The 21,599-nt window shown below is 37.3% G+C and overlaps 1 protein-coding gene across 7 annotated transcripts in view; it reads left to right on the top strand.

The window, feature by feature from the left end:
- VEPH1 (ventricular zone expressed PH domain containing 1) overlaps positions 1–21,599 on the top strand; it is a 254,978-nt gene that overhangs the window by 166,557 nt on the left and 66,822 nt on the right. For all 7 annotated transcript variants that reach the window (XR_007127157.1, XM_047728863.1, XM_047728862.1 and 4 more), the window contains 2 exons: positions 15,572–15,711; positions 19,633–19,767. Coding sequence is in view for 6 of the 7 variants with exons in the window: in XM_047728863.1 (XP_047584819.1) it covers positions 15,572–15,711; positions 19,633–19,767 (275 nt within the window). In the remaining variant the exon portion in view is untranslated. The remainder of the gene's footprint in view (positions 1–15,571; positions 15,712–19,632; positions 19,768–21,599) is intronic.

The raw sequence follows: 21,599 nt of genomic DNA, 5'->3' as shown, positions 1-21,599 counted from the left end.
AAGAAAAAACAAAATTTGCCCCAGATCATATAACTGACAGATAGATGGTAGACCTGAAATTGATCCCAGGTTACCTAGCTGAGGAATCTGTCCCGTTACCTTATGTGCTGTTAGGCTGAGCTGATCTGGTCCTGTGATAGTAAAGCTAATGTGCTTATGGCAGCATGTTCTCGGGTTCTCGGAACAATGCTCATAAAGTTTTGGTTCCTAGAGAACACACTATTTTTATTTGCATCTGCAAAGTACAAGAATATATCTATTGCTTTTGTTATTTACTTGCCTAGCTACCATTAAACATACGCACATAGGCCATGAAATAACTATAAGAAGCACAGTTTCCCTTTCAGTGCAAATTCACTGTGCTATGTAAGGTGATTTGCTGTGGTCAGAGGTCCTATGGCCTTCTGCAGTCTTCTTCTGTTGGAATAAGAGATATATGCAATTTTTCAAATATATTTCTCCCTCCCTGTCTTTCATTCCTTAGTAAGCTAAATTAGATTTGGTTGAATCATAAAAAAAGGGCTTGGCCACTAAGCATGCAGGAGGTTGAAAGAAGTAAAGAATATCATAAGCACAAAGAATGGGAGTCAGAGTCATGAACGAGAAAAAACTTAAAACAGAATGTCAGCCTCCTCCAGGGAGCACCAGACCACCCCAAATGATGCTGTCCAAGGGAGTGTGGTTCACTCCAGAAGGTCCTGTGCATTGGCCAACTCCAGAAAGAACCATTTACACCATGGCCTGTGAGAATGACATCCCCTGGACTCATACAGTAGAGAAAGCCTGTGTGGCTACAAGCAGTGACCCCGCAGATAAGGCCTAGAGTTGATCTGAAAGGATGAGGTTCGCAGGGCAACCAGAACTCTTGGACAGATGCAGTTCTTGGCAGCAAATGAATGCCAAAGGCATGTTTCCAGCATAGTCCATTCAAATGGACAAAGAAAATCCATGAATAGGGCCAACCTCCAGATGAAAGGACACTAGCAGCAGTTAAGCAAGATTCAAAGTCAGCTTCCATTTCATTGAGGAGATGAGATGGATCCCAGCAGTGGGGAGAAAGTGAAGACCCATGCTTACTACCCATGTTTCTCCATCTTTGATCATCCCAACCTAGACTCTTTTCCAGCCCAGTAGCATGAGTGGTCACAGAGCATTCTGGTTAACCACCAGGTCTGCCTTCCTTGGTTCTGAAAGGAAAGCCCACCATCAGAGATTGTTGCTCTTCATAGGTGGGCCAGGGCTGGCCTAGGCAAGGGCAAGTTCTGTGGTATTTGTACCAGGAGCACTGTGGCCGTTTCAGGCTCCTCGTAAGTGAAATCAGAAACAGCACATTTGCCACTTCTTGCCCCTTTGCCACCCAAATCCTAGGAAAGACCCTCCATCATTTATCCCACTTGCTCTTTTTCTTCTGCTTCTCTCAAATCAGAAGACCAGCCCAGCACTCAACAATAATGAAATGTTTCCTTACAAAATTTTTCATACAGAACAGTACCAGATGCTGTATGGTTGCTTAGGTGATTGTGAATTCATGAATGTGAAAAGTCCTCTCTTGGGGGACACAAGCCCAATTTCATTTGATAAAGATGCAATCACACAGTATATAGATAGGTTTTAAATATCTCGGGCGCCTGGATGGTTCAGTGGGTTAAAGCCTCTGCCTTCGGCTCAGGTCATGGTCCCAGGGTCCTGGGATCGAGGCCCGCATCGGGCTCTCTGCTTGGCAGGGAGCCTGCTTCCTCCTCTCTCTCTGACTGCCTCTTTGCCTACTTGTGATCTCTCTCTCTGTCAAATAAATAAATAAAATCTTTAAAAAAATAAATAAATAAAATAAATAAATAAATATCTCAACTGTTTTCAAATACCTCTCATCTTGACTTTCTGATTCTCAGAACAACATACAGGGCTTTCAGTGAAAAAAAAATTGACTATAGAGGCCTTGCTGGTGTAGAAACATTTAATTTCAAAATTAAGCCATTATGATCTAAATGCATGGGAAAATTGAATTGTGAGCTTTGCCATGCTTTCAAGGGTGTTTGAATCTCAAGATGGTTCCTTTGCAAGTCCTGTATTATAAGAAAGAAAACTACAGCTCTGGGATTTTAGCAGATTTCCCACACAAGGCAAACATTTAACATGCCAGAGTTTCTGAGGGCCATGGGCCACTCCTGCAGTCTCTGCTGGATGCATGCTGATTGTCTTCTCACCTCGAAGTTTATGCTATCCCACAGACCACTGAAAACTAGCCAATTGAGGCAGGGATAATTCAACTCTATTCACTCCCACTTTCGTTCTTCAATAGATCTTTCTGTCTTCCTCTATGGAACAAAATATACAACCACCTGTTCCACATTTACAACCAGAAGGTTGAGTTTCTGGAAGTTGAATAATATTGCTAGTCTATTTTCTTATAACTTCTTCTCTAGGCAGCAATATGAAAATGAAGGTAGAAATAATTTACCAGAAAGAGTAAAAAAAATGACTCTCATTAATGTTAATTATGATGATTAATGTTATCATCCCTGGGTTTTAGGTTACCTAAGAATCAAACAAGTTGCACTTAAAATACAACTTGAAGGAAGCAATAGAGGAAACTAAGGTTTTCAAAGATATATTGACTTCTGCCATGTGTAACACTGATTTATAAAAAAATAATTTTATGATTATGACTTTTGCTTCTACTGTAAGCTTTCTAGTTTTCAAAGCTAACTTGACAGAGGCAGTTTATCTCCTTGATTTATTTCTTTGACTGCTATGCTTCCAGTTCAGATGGTTCCCACTGGGGAACAGTAATATCTTGAGCAGGGATTTCATGGGTCAATCACGTGTGTGTCCTTCAAGAGAGGTGTGAGCATGAATGGGAAGCTACCACATAACTCCTCAAATTTTACAATAAAGATCAAAACTGCAATCAAAACCAAAAATTGACTAACAATGAATCTCTAAATACTGTGTAAATGAAAGTGATACACAATTTATAATAGGATTTACATAATTAAAAATGCCTAGGTATAAATTAAATCCTTCTTTGACTTCAACTGTTATTAATTGCTGTTTAATCTAAACATAACAAATTACTTAATATCTCTGAGACTCAGCTTCTTTCTCTAAACTGGAAGTATCCATATTGCAGGATTGTTGTGAACGAACACAGTAAGTGGGAATACACACATAAAGCTCTTAGAACAGTGTCCTATGCTTCCTGCTGCCTTCTCTCTCTCCCTCTGCCCCTCCCCACCCCACTCATGCGCTCACTTGCTCTGACCTCTCTCCTAAATAAATAAATAAATAATCTTTAAAAATATATAAGAACAGTGTCCAACTTATTAATGTTAGCTATTTTTTCCTTATTCTGCTGCAAGAAAGTCTTTCTCTCACTTACTTTGCTCTGCATGCAGCAAATGTCAAACCTTCTCTCAGAGCTTCCTAGTGGCATTCTTGCCACATTTCTGTGCTTCAGAGCTTCAAAATAGCATTAGCAGCAAAAGCCTCACTTGCTCCTGTCTGGAACACTAGAACTTTGGAGGATTTCAGAGAGACCCTAGTGGATGACTTCAAGCACTGTTGCTAGATCTTCCTTCCTGCCAGATCTTCTGTCATGTCTCCAGAGAGATTTATGTCAGTTACATAGAATTTTACTTCAGCCGGAACTTCAGTATTAGCTCTGTATTAAGTTCTTTTTAAATAAACCATTAGGCAAAAATTTCAGGACACTTAAGAGACCTAGAGATTCCAGGGGTGCTTATTCATCCCCTTTAATCCAAACAGCACTATGGCAATGTTGAAACACTCCACTTGGCCGAGAAATCCTCTTTTTATATTCAATAGTACTAGTTGTAATAATGATCATGATAATGGTAACAACCATTACTAAGAACTTGCTCTGTGCCAAGTGCACTTCCATCAGAGAACTTCGTGTGACTTAACTCCTTTTATGCTCATATTAACCAGGGTGACCAGTACCTCTTGGTTTTTCCAGGACTTTTCCCCAGTTTTAGCATGGGAAGTCTCACATCCCAGCAGCCACCTCAGTTCCCAGCAAGCCAGGATGGTTGATTACCCTAAACAGCCCTTAAAATTATGTGTTCTTATTCCCAATCAAGTCACAGAGAGGTATGTAACTTTCCCAAGGACATAAAGCTCCTAAGTAGGAATGTCTAGCTCAGAATCTGTGTTCCTAACCCCCACATTGGAGAAGGTCTGGACTTTGGATGTTGGGTCAAAGCAATTGACCCTAGAATGGCTTGTGAGAGGGGCTTTTCCTCCCTGTGTCAGGGCGGAAAGATTGATTGTATGTGAGCATGCAAGATTCTCCATCACCTGAAAGTTAATGGGCAAGTCTCATTCTGTTCTTTAATAGTGACATGAAATAATAAGCTGGTATAATTTCTAAACAGTTTTCACATAAGAAATTTATAAGCAGAGGCGCCTGGGTGGCTCAGTGGGTTAAAGCCTCTGCCTTCAGCTCAGGGGGAATCGAGCCCTGCATGCCTGCTTCCTCCACTCCCTGCCTCTCTGTCTACTTGTGATCTCTCTCTCTCTGTCAAATAAATAAATAAAATCTTAAAAAAAAAAAAAAGAAAGAAATTTACAAGCATATGTGCACCAGAGACATTAACTACATTCCACTGTGTGTAGTTGGATTTCAGCCCTCATGTGCCAGCAAGTGTCCAATATCCTTCCCTAAGCTGACTCTCTACCCTCTATCCTTTGCTGTGTGACTCTTAATAAGAATTTCTGACTTTCTATTAGGACATGATTTCTTTTTCCACCTGAGTCTTCTTATTCAGCATACTTTTATTCTCTATCATTACTTTTCATTTATTGTGATATTACAAAATTGCACAGTATAATTCATACTTGCAGAGAAGATATGTGATCATTTTGTCCAGAACTCATAAGGAGTAACTAACCACTGGCTGGTGAGGGGAGAAATTAACTGAGTCTCGTTTAAATTTAATTCCATGCGATCATTTGAATAGAGCATTTAGGAAACTATTTCTCATTTTGTTGAACATGTTCTTTGTCTTACCCCCTCCTATGGTTATCTCCCTAAGGTGGCATGCTCTTTCTATGTGATGGCAAGAAAGCAGTGGGCCTGGAAGTGGAGGGTGGAGAAATAGTGTCTTCTTGCCTAGAGAATAGTGTCTTTTGTTTGCCTGATCACCCTCTCCCAACTTGAGGTTAAAGTGGTGTAATATCATGTAAGAACTCTGCACAGAGACAGGCCCATAGCTCTACCTGGTCACTCTGACCCCATCTCAGCACCCACTGGTGCTGTGGCCTGTCCAAGTTCTGCCTTGGACAATGGTCCCTGCAGTCCACCATGTGGAGCTTTCCACCCCCACATGTATTGTAGTGATTTCTCTGAAAAGCTGTCCAATAACAGTCGCAGCTCCTTCTTCCTCCTGTCCACCAAATAAGAGAGGCAAGGGTGGTCCATGAGAGTTGAACCTCAGACATTCTTTGTTTAGCTCCATGAGCTATGCTTGTAACTAAGTTGGCTGCCCTATATTGGTATTGAGTGCTACCTGGGAATGGATCTCCTTGGTAAAGATCACCATTGCCCCAGTGTTACCATAACTTATCTAATATATTCCCTCTTGAACAGGCTGAAGCACAAAGATGGGAAAGTCAGGACCTGCATCTGAAGGCTTCACACTTGTCTCTCTCCTTCTCTCCACAATCTCCCCTACCCAAACTGAAAAGCCCTCTCTTCTACTTCTTCTATGTTATGTTTTCCCTCCAACCATACAACTGACCTAGCTGCCACTTGCTCCATACCACCAATCTATAATGCAAGTCTTCCAGGCTCAGGGGTTGATGGACTAAAGGGAGAAAAATAAATTTTAATATCCTTCATCAAGACAGAAGTTTTGCTAGCAAGGCTTTTGTCATGCTACCTAATCCAGTTTTGGCAACTGAATTCTATTTTACTTTATCTTTCTCTTTGTTACTCCTGTCATCATCTGATGTCTACCCTACCACCACTATCACACCCATCTGACTGATTAGTATATGGAGGTTCACATGAATTAGGGCAAATGCTATGAACTCAGGAAGCCATAAAAGAAAAATATTTTTAAAACTACAAATATTGGCTCCATTGCATGGTAATTTAGTGAGATATTATTAAAATCTTCTTACTTAATCAATATCCACTTTTTCATTGTATATGATCTTTTTTCTTTTTAAATTATATAGGTATACACAAATATAAACCCATGACGAGACAGTTACAAAATAAAAGTGTATGGAATAAAAAATGTATGCTCCCCATGTCCAATCCCACTTCTTAATCCAGAATAATCACTATCAATGATTGAGCTATAGTCTTACAGATCTTTCTTCCATGCATTTATATAAATATATATGTTCATATATGAAAATATAATTTTGACTTTTTTTTCTAAAACCAGGGTCAAAGAAATAGGACTTTGTACAACTATGGTTTGTACATTTCTGAATGTGCAATTACCAAATTTCCCTTTGCTTCTCTGAATTTATTTGTATTAGTAAAGCAATCACTTGCAAAATAACTTTTTCATTCTTTGGATGATTCCAAATAAAAGCATCTGTCATGCTTATTTGGCAACCGACTAGAATTTTTGCTGTGAGCAGGAAAATGAACCTTGTACTTTGGCTCTGGATGTTGATGTCGCACACATGTGCATGTGATATGGCCAGTGGCCAGCCAGCTGCTGAGAAGAGACTATTTCTCAATCAATAATGTTGTAAGTAGAACTTAGCGAAAATAAGTCACAGTTTCTTTTCCCATCACTTTCCTGCCCTAGATTCTTCATCAACTGAGAAATTTGGTAATTTTTTCTTAAGCACACGTCAGTTCAACAACTCACACTTCTGAGCACCTGCTGCAGATCAAAGCCCTGGAAGTACCACAATGACTAAAGCAATGTCTACTCTTAAAGAATTATTTGATATCATTTCAAAGTCATTTCAGAAATTCATCTTTGTTTTTCAGTGTTTAATTTTTTATTTATATAGTAATATAATAAATATATTCTATATTATATGATGGTGGTGATGATTGTACAATAATATGAATGTACTTATTGCCGTTGACCTATACACCTAAAAATAGCTAAAATGGTCCATTTCATTTTATATATATTTTACCACAATAAAAGAATCCTTACCCTCAAGGAACTTAAAATCTAGGAGAGAGAAAGATAATAAGCAAATAAAACTGTAAAATTTAAAAAGCACTTTCTGGATCAGCTTTTGGTTGGCCACCATTTTACAGATAAGAAGCCAGAGGACAGAGAGAAAGATGACAGGAAGCTACCCAATAAGATGCTGGTGGTCTAATTTCTGGGCCAATGATCTTTCCATTGAACTATACTTCCTCTTTTTTTTTTTTTTTAAGATTTTATTTATTTGACAGACAGAGATCACAAGTAGGCGGAGAGACAGGCAGAAAGAGGAGGAAGCAGGCTCCCCGCTGAGCAGAGAGCCCGATACGGGGCTCGATCTCAGGACCCTGGGATCATGACCTGAGCTGAAGGCAGAGGCTTAATCCACTGAACCCCAGGTGCCCCCCATACTTCCATTTTGAGGTACTTCTATTGCCCCTCTTTTATCTGAACCATTCAATAATATACTAGAAAGAGAAGGACTTTGGAACCTGGGTTCAAATTACAGCTCAATTGCTTCCTGGAAGTTTGATCTTGACATTTCCTTCTCTAAAATGAGGATAACAAGATCTACTTCATAAAGGTTCAATTTGTTATGTTTATACCTATGTACAAAGTAAGGAGTCAAAGAAGATTATCTCCCTTGCTGTTAAGTCCCTCAAAATGCCTTATCTGTATTTGTTGCATATATGTGTTATATTCAATGTATGAATCCTTTCAGTCTAGCAATTTCAGCAAATATATTCCTGTGTTTGAGTTTTTACAAATCATTCTAGAAATATAGTTTGGATATGGAGACAAATAGCTCAACTAAAATACCTGGGAAACAAGCCAGATACATTTATTTGATCCTTATTTAGCTGGAAGAGATGTTCCAAAGTGTGAGCTCAGTAAAGAATTCAAAACAAGAGCTAGCTTATTCTTTTTTCTGAAAAATAAAGCTAACTCTATGATATTTCTACTAGCCATATATATAAACAGTCAAAGCTGTATTCTCTATTTATTCTTAAGAGGCATTTATCTCTAAATAAAAAGTATATAATGGCATAGATTATGTATAAGAACCACCCTGGGTGATGCGTTATAAGTATCTCATCTCCCAAGAAGAATGATGTGTTTCTCAGATCCAATATAGATATTTAGAAAAAAGTCATACTTGTCAGCTGCTAGCAAGCATCATGGGGCATTAAAATTACCACCACAGTCCTCCTTCATGTGATTCCACAGCTTTGTCCACCTCAAGAAATTCTAAGCATAGCCATTTTGATAATTCCTATAGGGTTTAGAACCTCTTCTACTTAGCACACTGAAGATAAAAGAGACCAATTATTGCCATTTTACACAGGCTTGTAAAGAACTTTTCTTTATAAATTTGCCACATATATATACACAATGGAATACTATGCAGCCATCAAAAGAAATGAAATCTTGCCATTTGCAACGACATGGATGGAACTAGAGGGTATCACACTTTAGCGAGATAAGTCAATCAGAGAAAGACAACTATCATATGATCTCCCTGATATGAGGAAGTGGAGATGCAACATGGGGGGCCAAGGGGGTAGGAGAAGAATAAATGAAACAAGATGAGATTGGGAGGGAGACAAACCCATAAGTGACTCTTAATCTCACAAAACAAACTGAGGGTTGCTGGGGGGAGAGGGGTTGGGGAAGGGGGGTGGGGTTATGGACATTGGGGAGGGTATGTGCTATGGTGAGTGCTGTGAAGTGTGTAAACCTGGCGATTCACAGACCTGTACCCCTGCGGATAAAAATATATTATATGTTTATAAAAAATAAAAATAAATAAATAAATTTTTTAAAAATGTAAAAAATATATAAAAAAAAATTTTGCCACCATTCTTTAGATTTATGAAGACTTGTCCTACTCCCAGGTTAAAAAATTACATTGGCTATATAGAAATTACATAGAAATTAAAGCCTTAGGTTACATTTCTAGAGCTGGACAACTTATATGGTCTTGTTAAAGATACTGACAATTTATCTTGGATTCTTCATCTTGTCCCTACAAAAATTACAGATAGCTCAGCTAGGGAGGCAGATTCCAGTCTTTAGACAGTGTGGCTTTCAAAGAGGTAGTATCTCTTTATGAACAAAGTATAGGTTTGGCATTTTAATAAACTTGGGTCCAAATCATAGTTCCACATCTTATTACTTGATTAAGTCACTTAACTTTCTGACCCTTTAATATCTTAAGTGAAAAGAGATCCTCATAGATACTTACAAGGATTGAATGGTTGATTGAATTATATAAAACATCTAACAAAGTGGTACGAGAGTAAATACTATTAGTTGTTTCACACATTGACTTACTCTAATATTTCAAGCAATTCACATGTACTCATACACATATGAACTAAAATCTAATTTTTATTTTTGGTTATAGTTTTGTTTGACTTAGAATTTCTACTAGACTTTTAAAATATTACTAGAAAATTATAACTTCTTTTTGAAATTTCAGGATGTTATTTAGGACCATTTCTAATTTTATGTTTTCCAAAATGTTAATTGGTATACTTTTTAGATTTTTTTTTAGCACTTTACAACCATGAATAAAATAAGTATTTATTTAGCAAGATCATAACATAAGATACTGGCATCTGGAAAACAGCTAAAATACAAGTGACTAAACTAAGGTAGAATGTTCACATTAGCAAATGTATCTCTCATATTAGATATGACATTGTGGATTGTTTAAAGTGAAATAAAATTTCAACATAGAAGTTAATATTGTATTATTACTGCTATAAGTTCTCATTATGTTCCTGCGGTTATCCTACGGTTTTATCTTTGTTCCAGAAGGAACAGATAGAGTGTAATAAATTATCATTGTTATGTTTTAAGGTAAGCCTTTCTATACCAGGTACTATAGTAGATGCTAAATATATAAAGATTTTTAAGAAAGAAAGACAGAAAGGAGGAAGGAAAGGAGAGAGAGTGATCTCTACCTTCTATAGTAGACAGATAAAAATACTAACAAAGTGAGAGCCAGGCTTCTCACTATTGAAGCAGGAATTTTCAGATAAGCAAGGAGAGGAGGAGAATGAGCCATATGGTAATGAAATGAAGTCATTGGTATGAACCCATATTTAGCTTAACACAGATGCAGATGGATATTTATGAAAATACTTACAGACATATGTACATACCCAGATTAGTGTACACACATAATTTCCTTGTTTTGACAGCTGAGAGGGCCAAGGGGCAATGACACCCCAGTAGCAACAAATATCCTAGTACCCAGATCTCAGTTTCTAATACTCTTCTCTAATATAAAGAACTCCTTAGAGAAACAGCTGATTCTATGACAGGGCAGAAAACAATCATGATGAGTCTGGAGCATCTTTTAGTCCCAGAAAGTAGGTAAGTGCTCAAAAACAAAACAAAGCCAAACCACACACAATGTTGGGGGCACACCAAATGAACACAGAAGGCAATTGAAAGAGTTCCAAATAGCCAAGGCTGAAACAATTAGAGCAATAAACAAAATAAAATAGTACTGAAATGCAAAATAAATATCCATGAGTGTGTACTAATAGAATAATTATTAAATCATTTTGAATGAAATAACTGAAGGAGGAAGAGATAAATTTGTCCAGAATCCTACATAATTTATGTAGCTCTTCTCCCCACAAGGAGGTGGAGGTGACTCCCCATTCCTTAAGTGTGCTCTACACATAATGACTTCCTTTCAAAGAGTATAATGTGGAAAGTGGAAAAAAGAAGAGTAACTTTAAAGTAGAGAAACCTGGTAAAACCTACCTCAGCCAGGCGATTAAGGTCAACATCAATATTTATTAAGTTATGCTGATCAAATGGTACTCTTGACATGTTATGATGAAAATAGCACTTTATATCTGTGGTCTTCCTCCGTAAAACTCAAAATCTCAGTCTAATCCTAAGAGAAAAACAGGCAAATGCTATCTGAGGGATATCCCACAAAATACATACTAAAAGTACTCCTCAAAACAGTCAATGTCATCAAAAACAAAGAAAGTCTGAGGACTTGCCACAGCCAGGAAGAGCCTGAAGATGGCATAATGAATAAATATCACCTAGTATCTTAAATGGGATCCTGAAACAGAAAAAGGACACTAAGAATAAACTAAGGAAATCTGAATAAACTATGGACTCACATTCATAACAGTATATCAAAATAGGTTCATGAGCATGGACTATATTTCCATTTGTTGTGTCATCTTCAGTTTCTTTCATCAGTGTTTTACAGTTTTCAGAGTGCAGGTCTTTCACTTCTTCAGTTAAGTTTATTCCTAGGTACTATATTTTTGGGGGGAACAATTATAAATGGTGTTACTTTTTAAATTTTCCTTTCTGTGATTTCATTGTTAGTGTATAGAAATGCTTCTGATTTCTATGTACTAATTTTGTATTCTGCCACTTCACTGAATTTATAAATTACTTCCGGTAGTTTTTTTGGTGGAATCCTTAGGATTTTCTCTATGTAGTATCATGTCATCTGCAAATAGTGAAATCCCCTTAACATTTCTTATAAGGCTGATTCAGTGGTGATAAATGCCTTTATTTTTTTTGTTTGTCTGGGAAACTCTTTATTTCACCTTTAAACCTGAATGTTAACTTTGCCAGGTAGAGTATTCTTGGCGTAGGTTTTTTACTTTAAGCACTTTCAATATATCAGGCCACTTCTTTCTGACTTGCAAGGTTTCTGCTGAAAAATCATCTTACAGTCTTACAGGTTTTCCCTTGAGGTGACTTGTTTCTCTCTTGCTGCTTTTATGATCCTTTTTTATCTTTAAGCTTTGACATTTTAATTATTATGTGCTGTGGTGTAGACCTCCTTGAGTTCCTCTCATTTGGAACTCTGTGCTTCTTGGACTTAAATATCTATTTCCTTCCCGAAGTTAAGGAAGTTTCCAGTTATTATTTCTTGACATAAGTTTCCTACACCTCTCTCTCAATTCTTCGTCAGCGACCCCCTACAATGCAAATGTTTGTTGGCTTGACACTGTCCAAGAGATCCCTTAATCTTCATTTCTAAAAATCCTTTTCTCTTTTTACTGTTCAGCTTGTATGCTAGTACTCTGTCTTCCAGATTGCTGGTACATTCTTCTGCATCTTCTAATCTACTGTTGATTCTCTCTGGTGTGTTTTTTGTTTCAGTTATTGTATTCATCCATTCTGATTGGTTCTTTTTAATATTTTCTATCTTTTTATTGAAGGTGTCACTTGAGTTCTTCCATTCTTTTCTCCGGCCCAGTTAGTATTTTTGAGATCATTGCTTTAAGTTCTTTATCAAGCGTATTGCTTATCAGTGAGTTCAGGGTTTTCTTATATTGCCATCTTGAGCTGGAACCTATTCTTGTATTTTGTATCATACCTTTAAATCTACCCATGTGTGTGATGTATATATTTTGGATATTTCAACTTTTAACACATTATATTATACAATTATTGATGTTAATGTTAACTTCAGTATTTATAAAGACCATAACAAATCCTTTGATTTTTATAAAGATAGGCTGTTGTCTACCAAAAGAAAGAAATAATCAGATATGGTATATGCAAAGCATTCTATATTTAGCAAAGCATGACTTCCAACATGTACTCTAAAAATAAATAACCTTTTGGACAATAATTGTATAAGCAAAAAATATCATAATGACCCAGATACACTAACCTTACCACCTGGAATTACCTTAAACTTCATGCTTTATGTGATTTTTTTTCTGTATGTTCCATATGCTTAAAATGCTTTTCTCCTCCCAACTTTTTCTAAGTTCAAGATCATGGTTATCTTTCAAAGTACCTCAAATATTTCCTCTTCCATGAAGATTCCCCTTGTTCTCCAAATAAAATAGCTACTCATTTCTCTGAGCAGTCAGAATTTTGTGTCCCTCCATTACCCCCATGGACTTAAAACAATTTATGTTTTGCTTATAGATGTCTTTCCCATTTGGCTGTAAGCTTCTTAAGAGCAGGGTCAACATCCTGACCCTTCTGGCTCTCCCTGTAGTGTTTGACATTCATTCATTCATTCAACAACCATTTACTGCATGCCTACCATTCAATACCACAGAGTGAACATGAGGGAGAAAATTGCAGAGAAAAACAAGTGTTAATGTTGTGGGAATTTTTTCCAAGTTAGGAAAGCTCTGAAAAAAGTGAGGAAAAAATATTGCTACAGATCAGGTTATAGAAAGCATTAACAGAAGATATCTCAGAACCAGCTTATTTTTATAGCCAGCATATTTGCTTCTAAGTTAAAGACCTCTATCTTCTACTGCTTTGCCTATTTTGTGTGATCTGGGACCCCTGTAGTTTGTGTATAGAAAACTGGTAGACTCCAGGTCAGTAAAATATATCTAATCAATTTTAATTTGCAGAAGAAAACATGAATGAGCAGTGAGAATATTTAGGGAAAGGGAAAATACAAAAACTTTTTTCATGGTAAAGGCCTGAAGTCCAACTTGTGACTGTCAAGCTACTGCATAGGTTTTTAGAAAAAAACTTGTTCTCTTTTGAACCCTTCTATTAAAGACTGCTTGCTGTCTCAGCATATACATCACAGCTAGCTTTATTTCAAATACCATTTTTATGTGTGCTTTTGTGGATACTTGGTTTCTTGTTTCTCTAGTAGTGAATAATTTAAATCCAATTTTCCAGAACATCTGTACCAAAAAAGTATTTTTTTTAAATATTTTATTTATTTATTTGACAGACAGAGATCACAAGTAGGCAGAGAGGCAGGCAGAGAGAGAGAGGAGAGGAAGCAGGCTCCCTGCAGAGCAGACAGCCCGATGTGGGGCTCGATCCCAGGACCCTGGGATCATGACCTGAGCCGAAGGCAGAGGCTTTAACCCACTGAGCCACCCAGGCGCCCCCCAAAAAAGTATTTTTAGCTACCATATCAAATAATTTCTGATAGGGCAATTTTAAGCCAATATTATGCTCAATTCTATACATTGAGCTCTTTCTTTCTCAATGGAGGGCCTCTTGGTCTTTTCCACTGAAACTTCAGTCACTTTTTATATATCATAATTCATTCACCCACAGAATACAGAAATGATTTCTGATTTTATACAAGGATATTGAATGCTCAACCCAATTTTTTTAATTCCCCAAAACAATTAACCTCACAAAAATATCCTCTTACACACCAGTGTTTCAGAATGACAGAAAGGTGTTAATTGTTAAGATTTCTGTATGTATTTCTAAATTGACAGGTGACTTTATTTTATTTCTAATGCCTTGTCCTCTTCCTTAATATGTCATTGGTCACTCTTCCTTAGTTTTTCTAAGCTCTTCCTGAAAAGCCTGTTATTCCTCACATCTCAGTCCTTATGCACAGATAGGCCTACCCAATTCTCTAGGGACCCCAAGCACCCTCTTAGGTGGGGACTGACTGCTACTTAATTAGGGTCCCCATCAACTTTATTAATAAACTGTAACCCATATTTTCATTTTTAAAAGTAGTACATGCTAAAATCCATTAATTCTCAAAATATTTCATTTAAAATATCAGCTTAATTCTGAAAGAATAAATACCTCATGCATTATCAATATGACAGATCTAAAAATTCCCAGTATGCTAGAGCTAAAGCATCTTAATGTGGCATCAGCTCAGCTGAGTTCAAATCCTGGCTCCGCCACAGTTTTTCTGCATCACTCATCTGTCCAAGGCATTCATAGTGGTTCACTAAGTGATCCACTAATGCGGTAAGTTTCCTCAGCTATAAAATAGAAATAATAACACCCATCCTGTAGGATGTAAAAATTAAATGGCTCCTCCTAGTTGTGGCTTCTTGCCACTTCTGCTCCACGCCACCACCACCACCACCCTCCCTGGCTCCTTATCCCTAAAAAATGATCTCATTAATTTTCCCTACTGAACTTCTTCAACATATAAGATAAACTTTCAAACCACACCAGGCTAGTTCACAGGAAGCCACACCACTGGCAGAGTTATTCTGGAGTCTATCTTTGTGGTCCCTACACAACCAAGAGAACAATGTTACTGGCTCATGGCATACTATCCACTCCCCAGAAAATGCCTGGGTTTCCTCTCTGCATTTGCTTATCCTTCCCACATTATCATTTCAAAGTGCCCAATCAGATAGTAATAACACTCTTCTCCCTTTTTATTGGTGACAGGTTTTCTTTCTTCCAGGTGAGTTATTTGGAGATTTCTGATGCTTTATTAATGAGAACAAGGGAAAGTTGGATAGAAAAAATATAACTTGTTGAAGACCTCTTTAGTTAAATCTACATTCCATGAAATGGAACCCGATTACGTGGTTGTTCGGAGTTACTCACTTGCAGACTGAAACTGAAGAAAGTATTTCTAAAGGTGTTTCTATATTGAAGTATAAAGTACAACTCTAGAAGAATCTATGTGTAATGCTATGTTTATTCATTTCTAGATTCTGTCAGAAGTTGTGTAGCAAAGTTGTTCTTCACCTGCTCCCTGAAGGGTCATTACTGCCTCTACAGTAAATCCAGTTTTATACTCATCAGCCAAGAACCTCAGCCATGGATCCAGATCATGTTTCTCTTTCAGCAGGTGTGTATATATATGTTTGTCATGGCTCCTTAGTGAGTTAGGGGGTATCAGTTTATAACCATTTTTACCGAATTTTCCTTTGATTAGAGTTCATAAATAAATAACAGCAATGCATACACATTTCACTAATAATTTTTTTTAAAGATTTTATTTATTTATTTGACAGAGAGATCACAAGCAGGCAGAGAGGCAGGCAGAGAGAGAGGAGGAAGCAGGCTCCCCGCGGAGCAGAGAGCCCGATGCGGGGCTCGATCCCAGGACCCTGAGATCATGACCTGAGCCGAAGGCAGCGGCTTAACCCACTGAGCCACCCAGGCGCCCCTCACTAATAATTTTTAACATGAGTTTTTTATATTTTAGGGTAGTTTCTTTATGAAAGAATTTGGATTGGTATTAAGGAGGCCAAACCTAATAATATCTTGAATGTTCTTAGCTTTAAAAAAGAAGAGAATGTTCTTCTCTTAAAAAAAAAAAAAAAAATATATATATATATATATATATGTATATTTTGTTGTTGTTGTTGTTGTTGTTAAATGACAACAAAAACAGCTTATTTGGAGGAATAGCTTTCCTTATGTAGTGTTTGTCATTATTTCTCTACAGCCTTCTGATCTCCAATTAATTTTAGTGTCAACATATCCTTTTTGACATCATTAAGATACTGGAATGTTTTTTTTTTTTCCCATAGAATTTATGTATATAGGTAAAGTTACATAAAGAGAAACTTCCAATTAATGAATAACTTGATGCAAAGCTTTTAGCATCAGAGGAGATCCTTGAATATTTGGAAATACGTATCTTGAAAATTAACTTTCACATAAAAGTTGAATATAGATTATAAAACATTAGTAGTAGAAGGAGTATCAGCCATCATTTTTACAGATAAGAAAATTAAATGAAGACTGCAGGCCACCTGCCCCCTTTTCAGTGGTCTTTTCTTAGTAGCACATGTGTTAAAAAATGAAATGGGGGGTTTCAGGCAGAAACAGAGAGTTGAGGCAGAAAAACAGAATACGAATGTTGTAAAACAGGTAAAAATTAGGTCAAGTGATAGTATAGTTTGTTTCTATTAATAAAATATTTCTATAAGAACGCCTACCAACCAATTGCATTCCTTATAAAGAAAAGGTAAGCTTATTAAAAAAGATTAATTTTAATGTTGAATAGATCATAATCATAAAATGGAACTATAGTAATTAAGAAAGAAAATAGACTGCTTAGACATGCCTTAGGAAAACCATCTTTTCCTGTAGGAAGAACACTTAACAAGAACACTTAAGAACACTTAATAATAAGAACACTTAATAATATCTCATAGAGAACAACTTACATTTTGATGTGAATCAAATTGTATGTGAGTATAAAAACCAGAATTGGTTTTGTTTTTCCTTTTCTTTTTTTTTTTTTTTAAGATTTTATTTATTTATTTGTCAGAGAGAGAAAGGGAGAGAGAGCAAGCACAGGCAGACAGAATGGCAGGCAGAGGCAGAGGGAGAAGCAGGCTCCCCGATGAGCAAGGAGCCCGATGTGGGACTCGATCCCAGGACACTGGGATCATGACCTGAGCCGAAGGCAGCTGCTTAACCAACTGAGCCACCCAGGCATTCCTGTTTTTCCTTTTCTTGAAATGACCTTATTTTTCTTCTGCTTTGCTTATGTTTTTCAAATAGTTTCCATTAGTGAGTTTGTATTTGGTTTCATCATTAGCTTTGTTCTTTACTTGTCAGTTTTCTGAAAATAAACCAAAAAACTTGATTTACTTTTGTCCCTTCAGTCTTATTTTATTGACTAAGTCTGATGCTTTGTTTTTCTCTTTAACAAAATCACCCGAAAGTATCTGTTTATGATGCTTTTCTTCTTTGTTCATTTTACAGTGTTCCTTTCTTTTTCTACAACCTTGATATTGTGCAGCCTGGGAGAATCCTGACTTTGGGGTCAAGAAAAATCAGATCTTTGACTTGGTCATTACAAACCCAGTACTAGCCTTATATGCTGGGTCAGACTCTTTGCCTTTCTTTGTCAAGTTAACACATTGTTAACACATTCACGGAATTCTTAAATTCACAGATTCCAGTCTAACTGGTCCTCTTTGGAATGGTGATTTGTTGAATCAGGTCCTGTTCTTCTTTAAGTGAAAAATCACATGCTGTGTAATTTTCTGATAATAATCAAGAATTTCCCAGATGTTTCCTCATTATCGGTGGTATAATCAATTTATCTGTTACAGCTCTTAGCCTTTTTTGATCTGTGGACCACTTACTTGGGGTCTAAGATCCTCCACATTTCCCCACTCAGCATAAGAAATAGTTTATCTTGATGATGATAATAATTAGATTTTTCTGGAAGAAAGCTATTAATTTTCATTTACTAAATAGATACTTTAGACACACAGACCACCTAAATTCTGATAAACTAATGCTTGGACAGTCATTAACACAAAAAATAAAATTTTGTAAGCCAGTATCATTATTTTATCAGACCTCACACATAAAGGATAAAAGGTATGGTATTATATGTACATAAATTATATTTTATGACCTATATTATGTTCTATGTTTTTATAAAATCGTTCCTTCCAATTAAAATACTTCTCACTTTATAAATATCATGTCACAATGTTTAAATGACTATTAAATCCATGATTGATTAGTAAATATATAAACACAATTTAAATCTTCCTTTGAAAATTTTATTGTCATTGACTTGAATGAAATATGTATAAATGTGATTTTTACATGAACAATCTTTTTATCCAAAACTAGAGTATTAGCTCTGGAAATAGTTACCTCTTATACATCTTAAGATTAAAAGTGTTTTCGTTGGGATGCCTGGGTGGCTCAGTTGGTTAAGCAGCTGCCTTCAGCTCAGGTCATGATCCCAGCGTCCTGGGATCAAGTCCCACATCGGGCTCCTTGCTCAGCAGGGAGCCTGCTTCTCTCTCTGTCTCTGCCTGTGCTCTCTCTCTCTCTCTTTCTGACAAATAAATAAATAAAATCTTTTAAAAAAAAAAGTGTTTTTGTTTCCTCACCATCCATTTATACTATTCATATTTGAGTTGTTGCCTAGTGAACTCTTAGTTATTTAATTTCTAGCCTTCATCATCTACTCTGTATAAACAGACTCGATATTTGTACTCTAGTTTTAATTTTATACCATAATTCTGAGATCTTTGGACAAATAAATATGAATATTTATAATAACCGTATTCTAATTAAGTAACCATGCCTGAGAAATGATTAAGGTAAACATTACATGACAAAGGTTAGGCATATTTATTTATTTATTTATTTATTTATTTATTTATTTATTTTTAAAGATTTTATCCATTTATTTGACAGAGAGAGATCACAAGTAGGCAGAGACTCAGGCAGAGAGAGAGAGAGGAGGAAGCAAGCTCCCCGCTGATCAGAGAGCCCGATGCAGGACTTGATCCCAGGACCCTGAGATCATGACCTGAGCCGAAGGCAGAGGCTTAACCCACTGAGTCACCCAGGTACCCAGGTTAGGCATATTTAGAGATCAATATCAACTGGCTTGAAATCCTAATTTTACTTTTCTAATAAAAAATGAAAAGCCTAGGGGTTCCTGAGTGGCTCAGTCACTTAAGCGTCTGTCATGATCCCAGGGTCCTGGGATCCAGCCCCACATCAGACTTCCTGCTCAGTAGGAAGCCTGCTTCTCTCTCTCCCACTCCCCCTGCTTGTGTTCCCTCTCTTGCTATCAAATAAATAAATAAAATCTTTAAAATAATGAAAAACCTAAAATATATATGTCTCATCTTAAAGATAGATTTTTTTTTTTGCTATTTTCCTCAAATTTAAACCATGTTGAATTTCAACCCAAATAGTACGTTGTAGTTGATCAAACAATATTGTTAGGACAGGAGATAATGTTATGATTTTCTCATTAATGCCCTTTCAGAGTCTGTTTCCTGAGCCCCTGTCCATACAGAGTCATTCTGTACAATTCCTCAGAGCTCTGTGGGAGAAGACCCAGGCAGAAGGTGCTCACAGCTTTGAAACAGCCATGATGGAGTCCACATTTCCACAACAGAAGGTAAGTGTTTGTTTCCTTGGACATTCTAAACTAATATTCAAGATTATCTAGAAACAGTTTGCCTTTTTCTTAACAGTTCAATTTTTTTCTTCTTTACTGTGCCTTTTTGCATCATTATCAAAAAACACTAATTAAGTAATGATTTTCATGTGGTAATCATTGAAAGGACAGAGTGATATTGGTAGATAGGGTCATTGCCTGTTATGACTGTTAAATTAACGTTTGTTAAATGGAACACAGGGTGCCAGATGGTGAGTCCCAGTTCAACAAAATACCACAAGGGAAATTGAAATAGAGAAATTTATTACTCACTGGTCCTGGAGGAAGTCCACAGCACACCTCTAGGGGCCACAGCGGGAGGTCAAATTAAGGTGCAGGCAGAGAGACAGGCAGGGCCTGGGACAGATGCCTTTATTGCAGTTGTGGGTGGAGGGCTTTGGGAAGTTCCCAGGCAAAGGCCAGAGGAGTCAATTCAAACTAAAAAGAGCAGTTTTCTGTAAGCCTTGCCAGAGTCCATCTAAAGGGCACACCAGGAGAAGGCCCTCGGAACCAGAGGAAACTATTGATCACAAGAGCCATTAGAAGTGTCCTACCATGAGTGTGTGTTTGCTTGTGACTATGCAGGCTGCCATCTAGGCCATGAGTGGGCACGAAGGGATTAGTGTCAGTTTAAGTGCCCTGCAGCCCACTTGGCCAAACAAAATGGATTCCGAGGCACCAATACTATGGAGTAGCTTGATCAGATTCTCAACAGTGCTGTTTGAGGCTCACAGACTGACATAACACAGCCCACTCAGAGACACACAAAAACTACACAAACGATATGGAATAGAAAGCATTTTTACAGAAGCAGATCATGGACTCTAGGATTAAAAGGGAAAGAGCATCAGGAAATTGGGTTCCAGTTCTTTGGTGCCTTTCATTTCTTCCCTCCCACACTTCTCTTCATCCCCCTCATCCTCTACAATTGCCACAAAGTTAAAAAAAAAAAAAAAGAAAAAGAGAGAGAGAGAGGTGGGCAGAAGAGAGGGAGCATGATCAGGGTGAGAAAGAGCTCTATTGAGACAGGCAAGTATGACTTGAGACATAGTGTTTTAGGAGTATGGACACAGGGGCAACGCTCTCAGGACACAAGTGAGACCTCTTGAGCAGACGGCCAAACTGGAAAAGGACCAGAATATGGAATTGCACCCATTCACCCATTCACTCAAAGAGTGAAACTGGAAGTGTATCTACACTGACGTGAGCAGGTTTGCATGAGAAAAGTCATAGGCCTGGGTATGGACAAAACAATCAAGTAAACCTGGCTGGAGATAGGAAGGCTGCTTAGGAAGCTATTACTAGAATCAGGTAGGAGATGAAGGTCTGAACTGAAGTTGGAAGTTGTAGGGAGAGGATGGATTCAAGAGCTATTAAAGAAAGTAGAACCCACAGGATTCGGTTCTTGATAAAGAAAATGGAAGAACCAAGGATAACTCCAAGTGCATCATAGGGCTGCGTGGATGAGGGCATGCTTCTGAAAAACAGACCACAAAGGGAGCAGAGGTGGAGGAAGAAGGCATTCTCATTTATGCATTTGGAGTCTGAATTATCTGTGTAGCTAACCAGATGGTGATGGTGGCTGAAATGCCTGTGTGGACTTCAGGAAGAAAGCCATTATTGGAGACATGGATTTAGAAGTCATAAGGTAACACTTGATATCACGGCAATTATCGGATCACTCAGGGAGAATATGACAATGAGAATAGAGAATGGTTATTGGTATCTCCTTAGTAAATATAACGAGCTGCTGTAAGCCCTTCACATATTCAAAGATTCTGATTACCCTTAAT

This window comes from Lutra lutra, chromosome 1 (genome assembly GCF_902655055.1).
Source record: "Lutra lutra chromosome 1, mLutLut1.2, whole genome shotgun sequence".
Classification (NCBI taxonomy): domain Eukaryota; kingdom Metazoa; phylum Chordata; class Mammalia; order Carnivora; family Mustelidae; genus Lutra; species Lutra lutra.
Note: the sequence above shows the minus strand (reverse complement) of the source record. Positions and strands in the feature narration are given on the sequence as shown.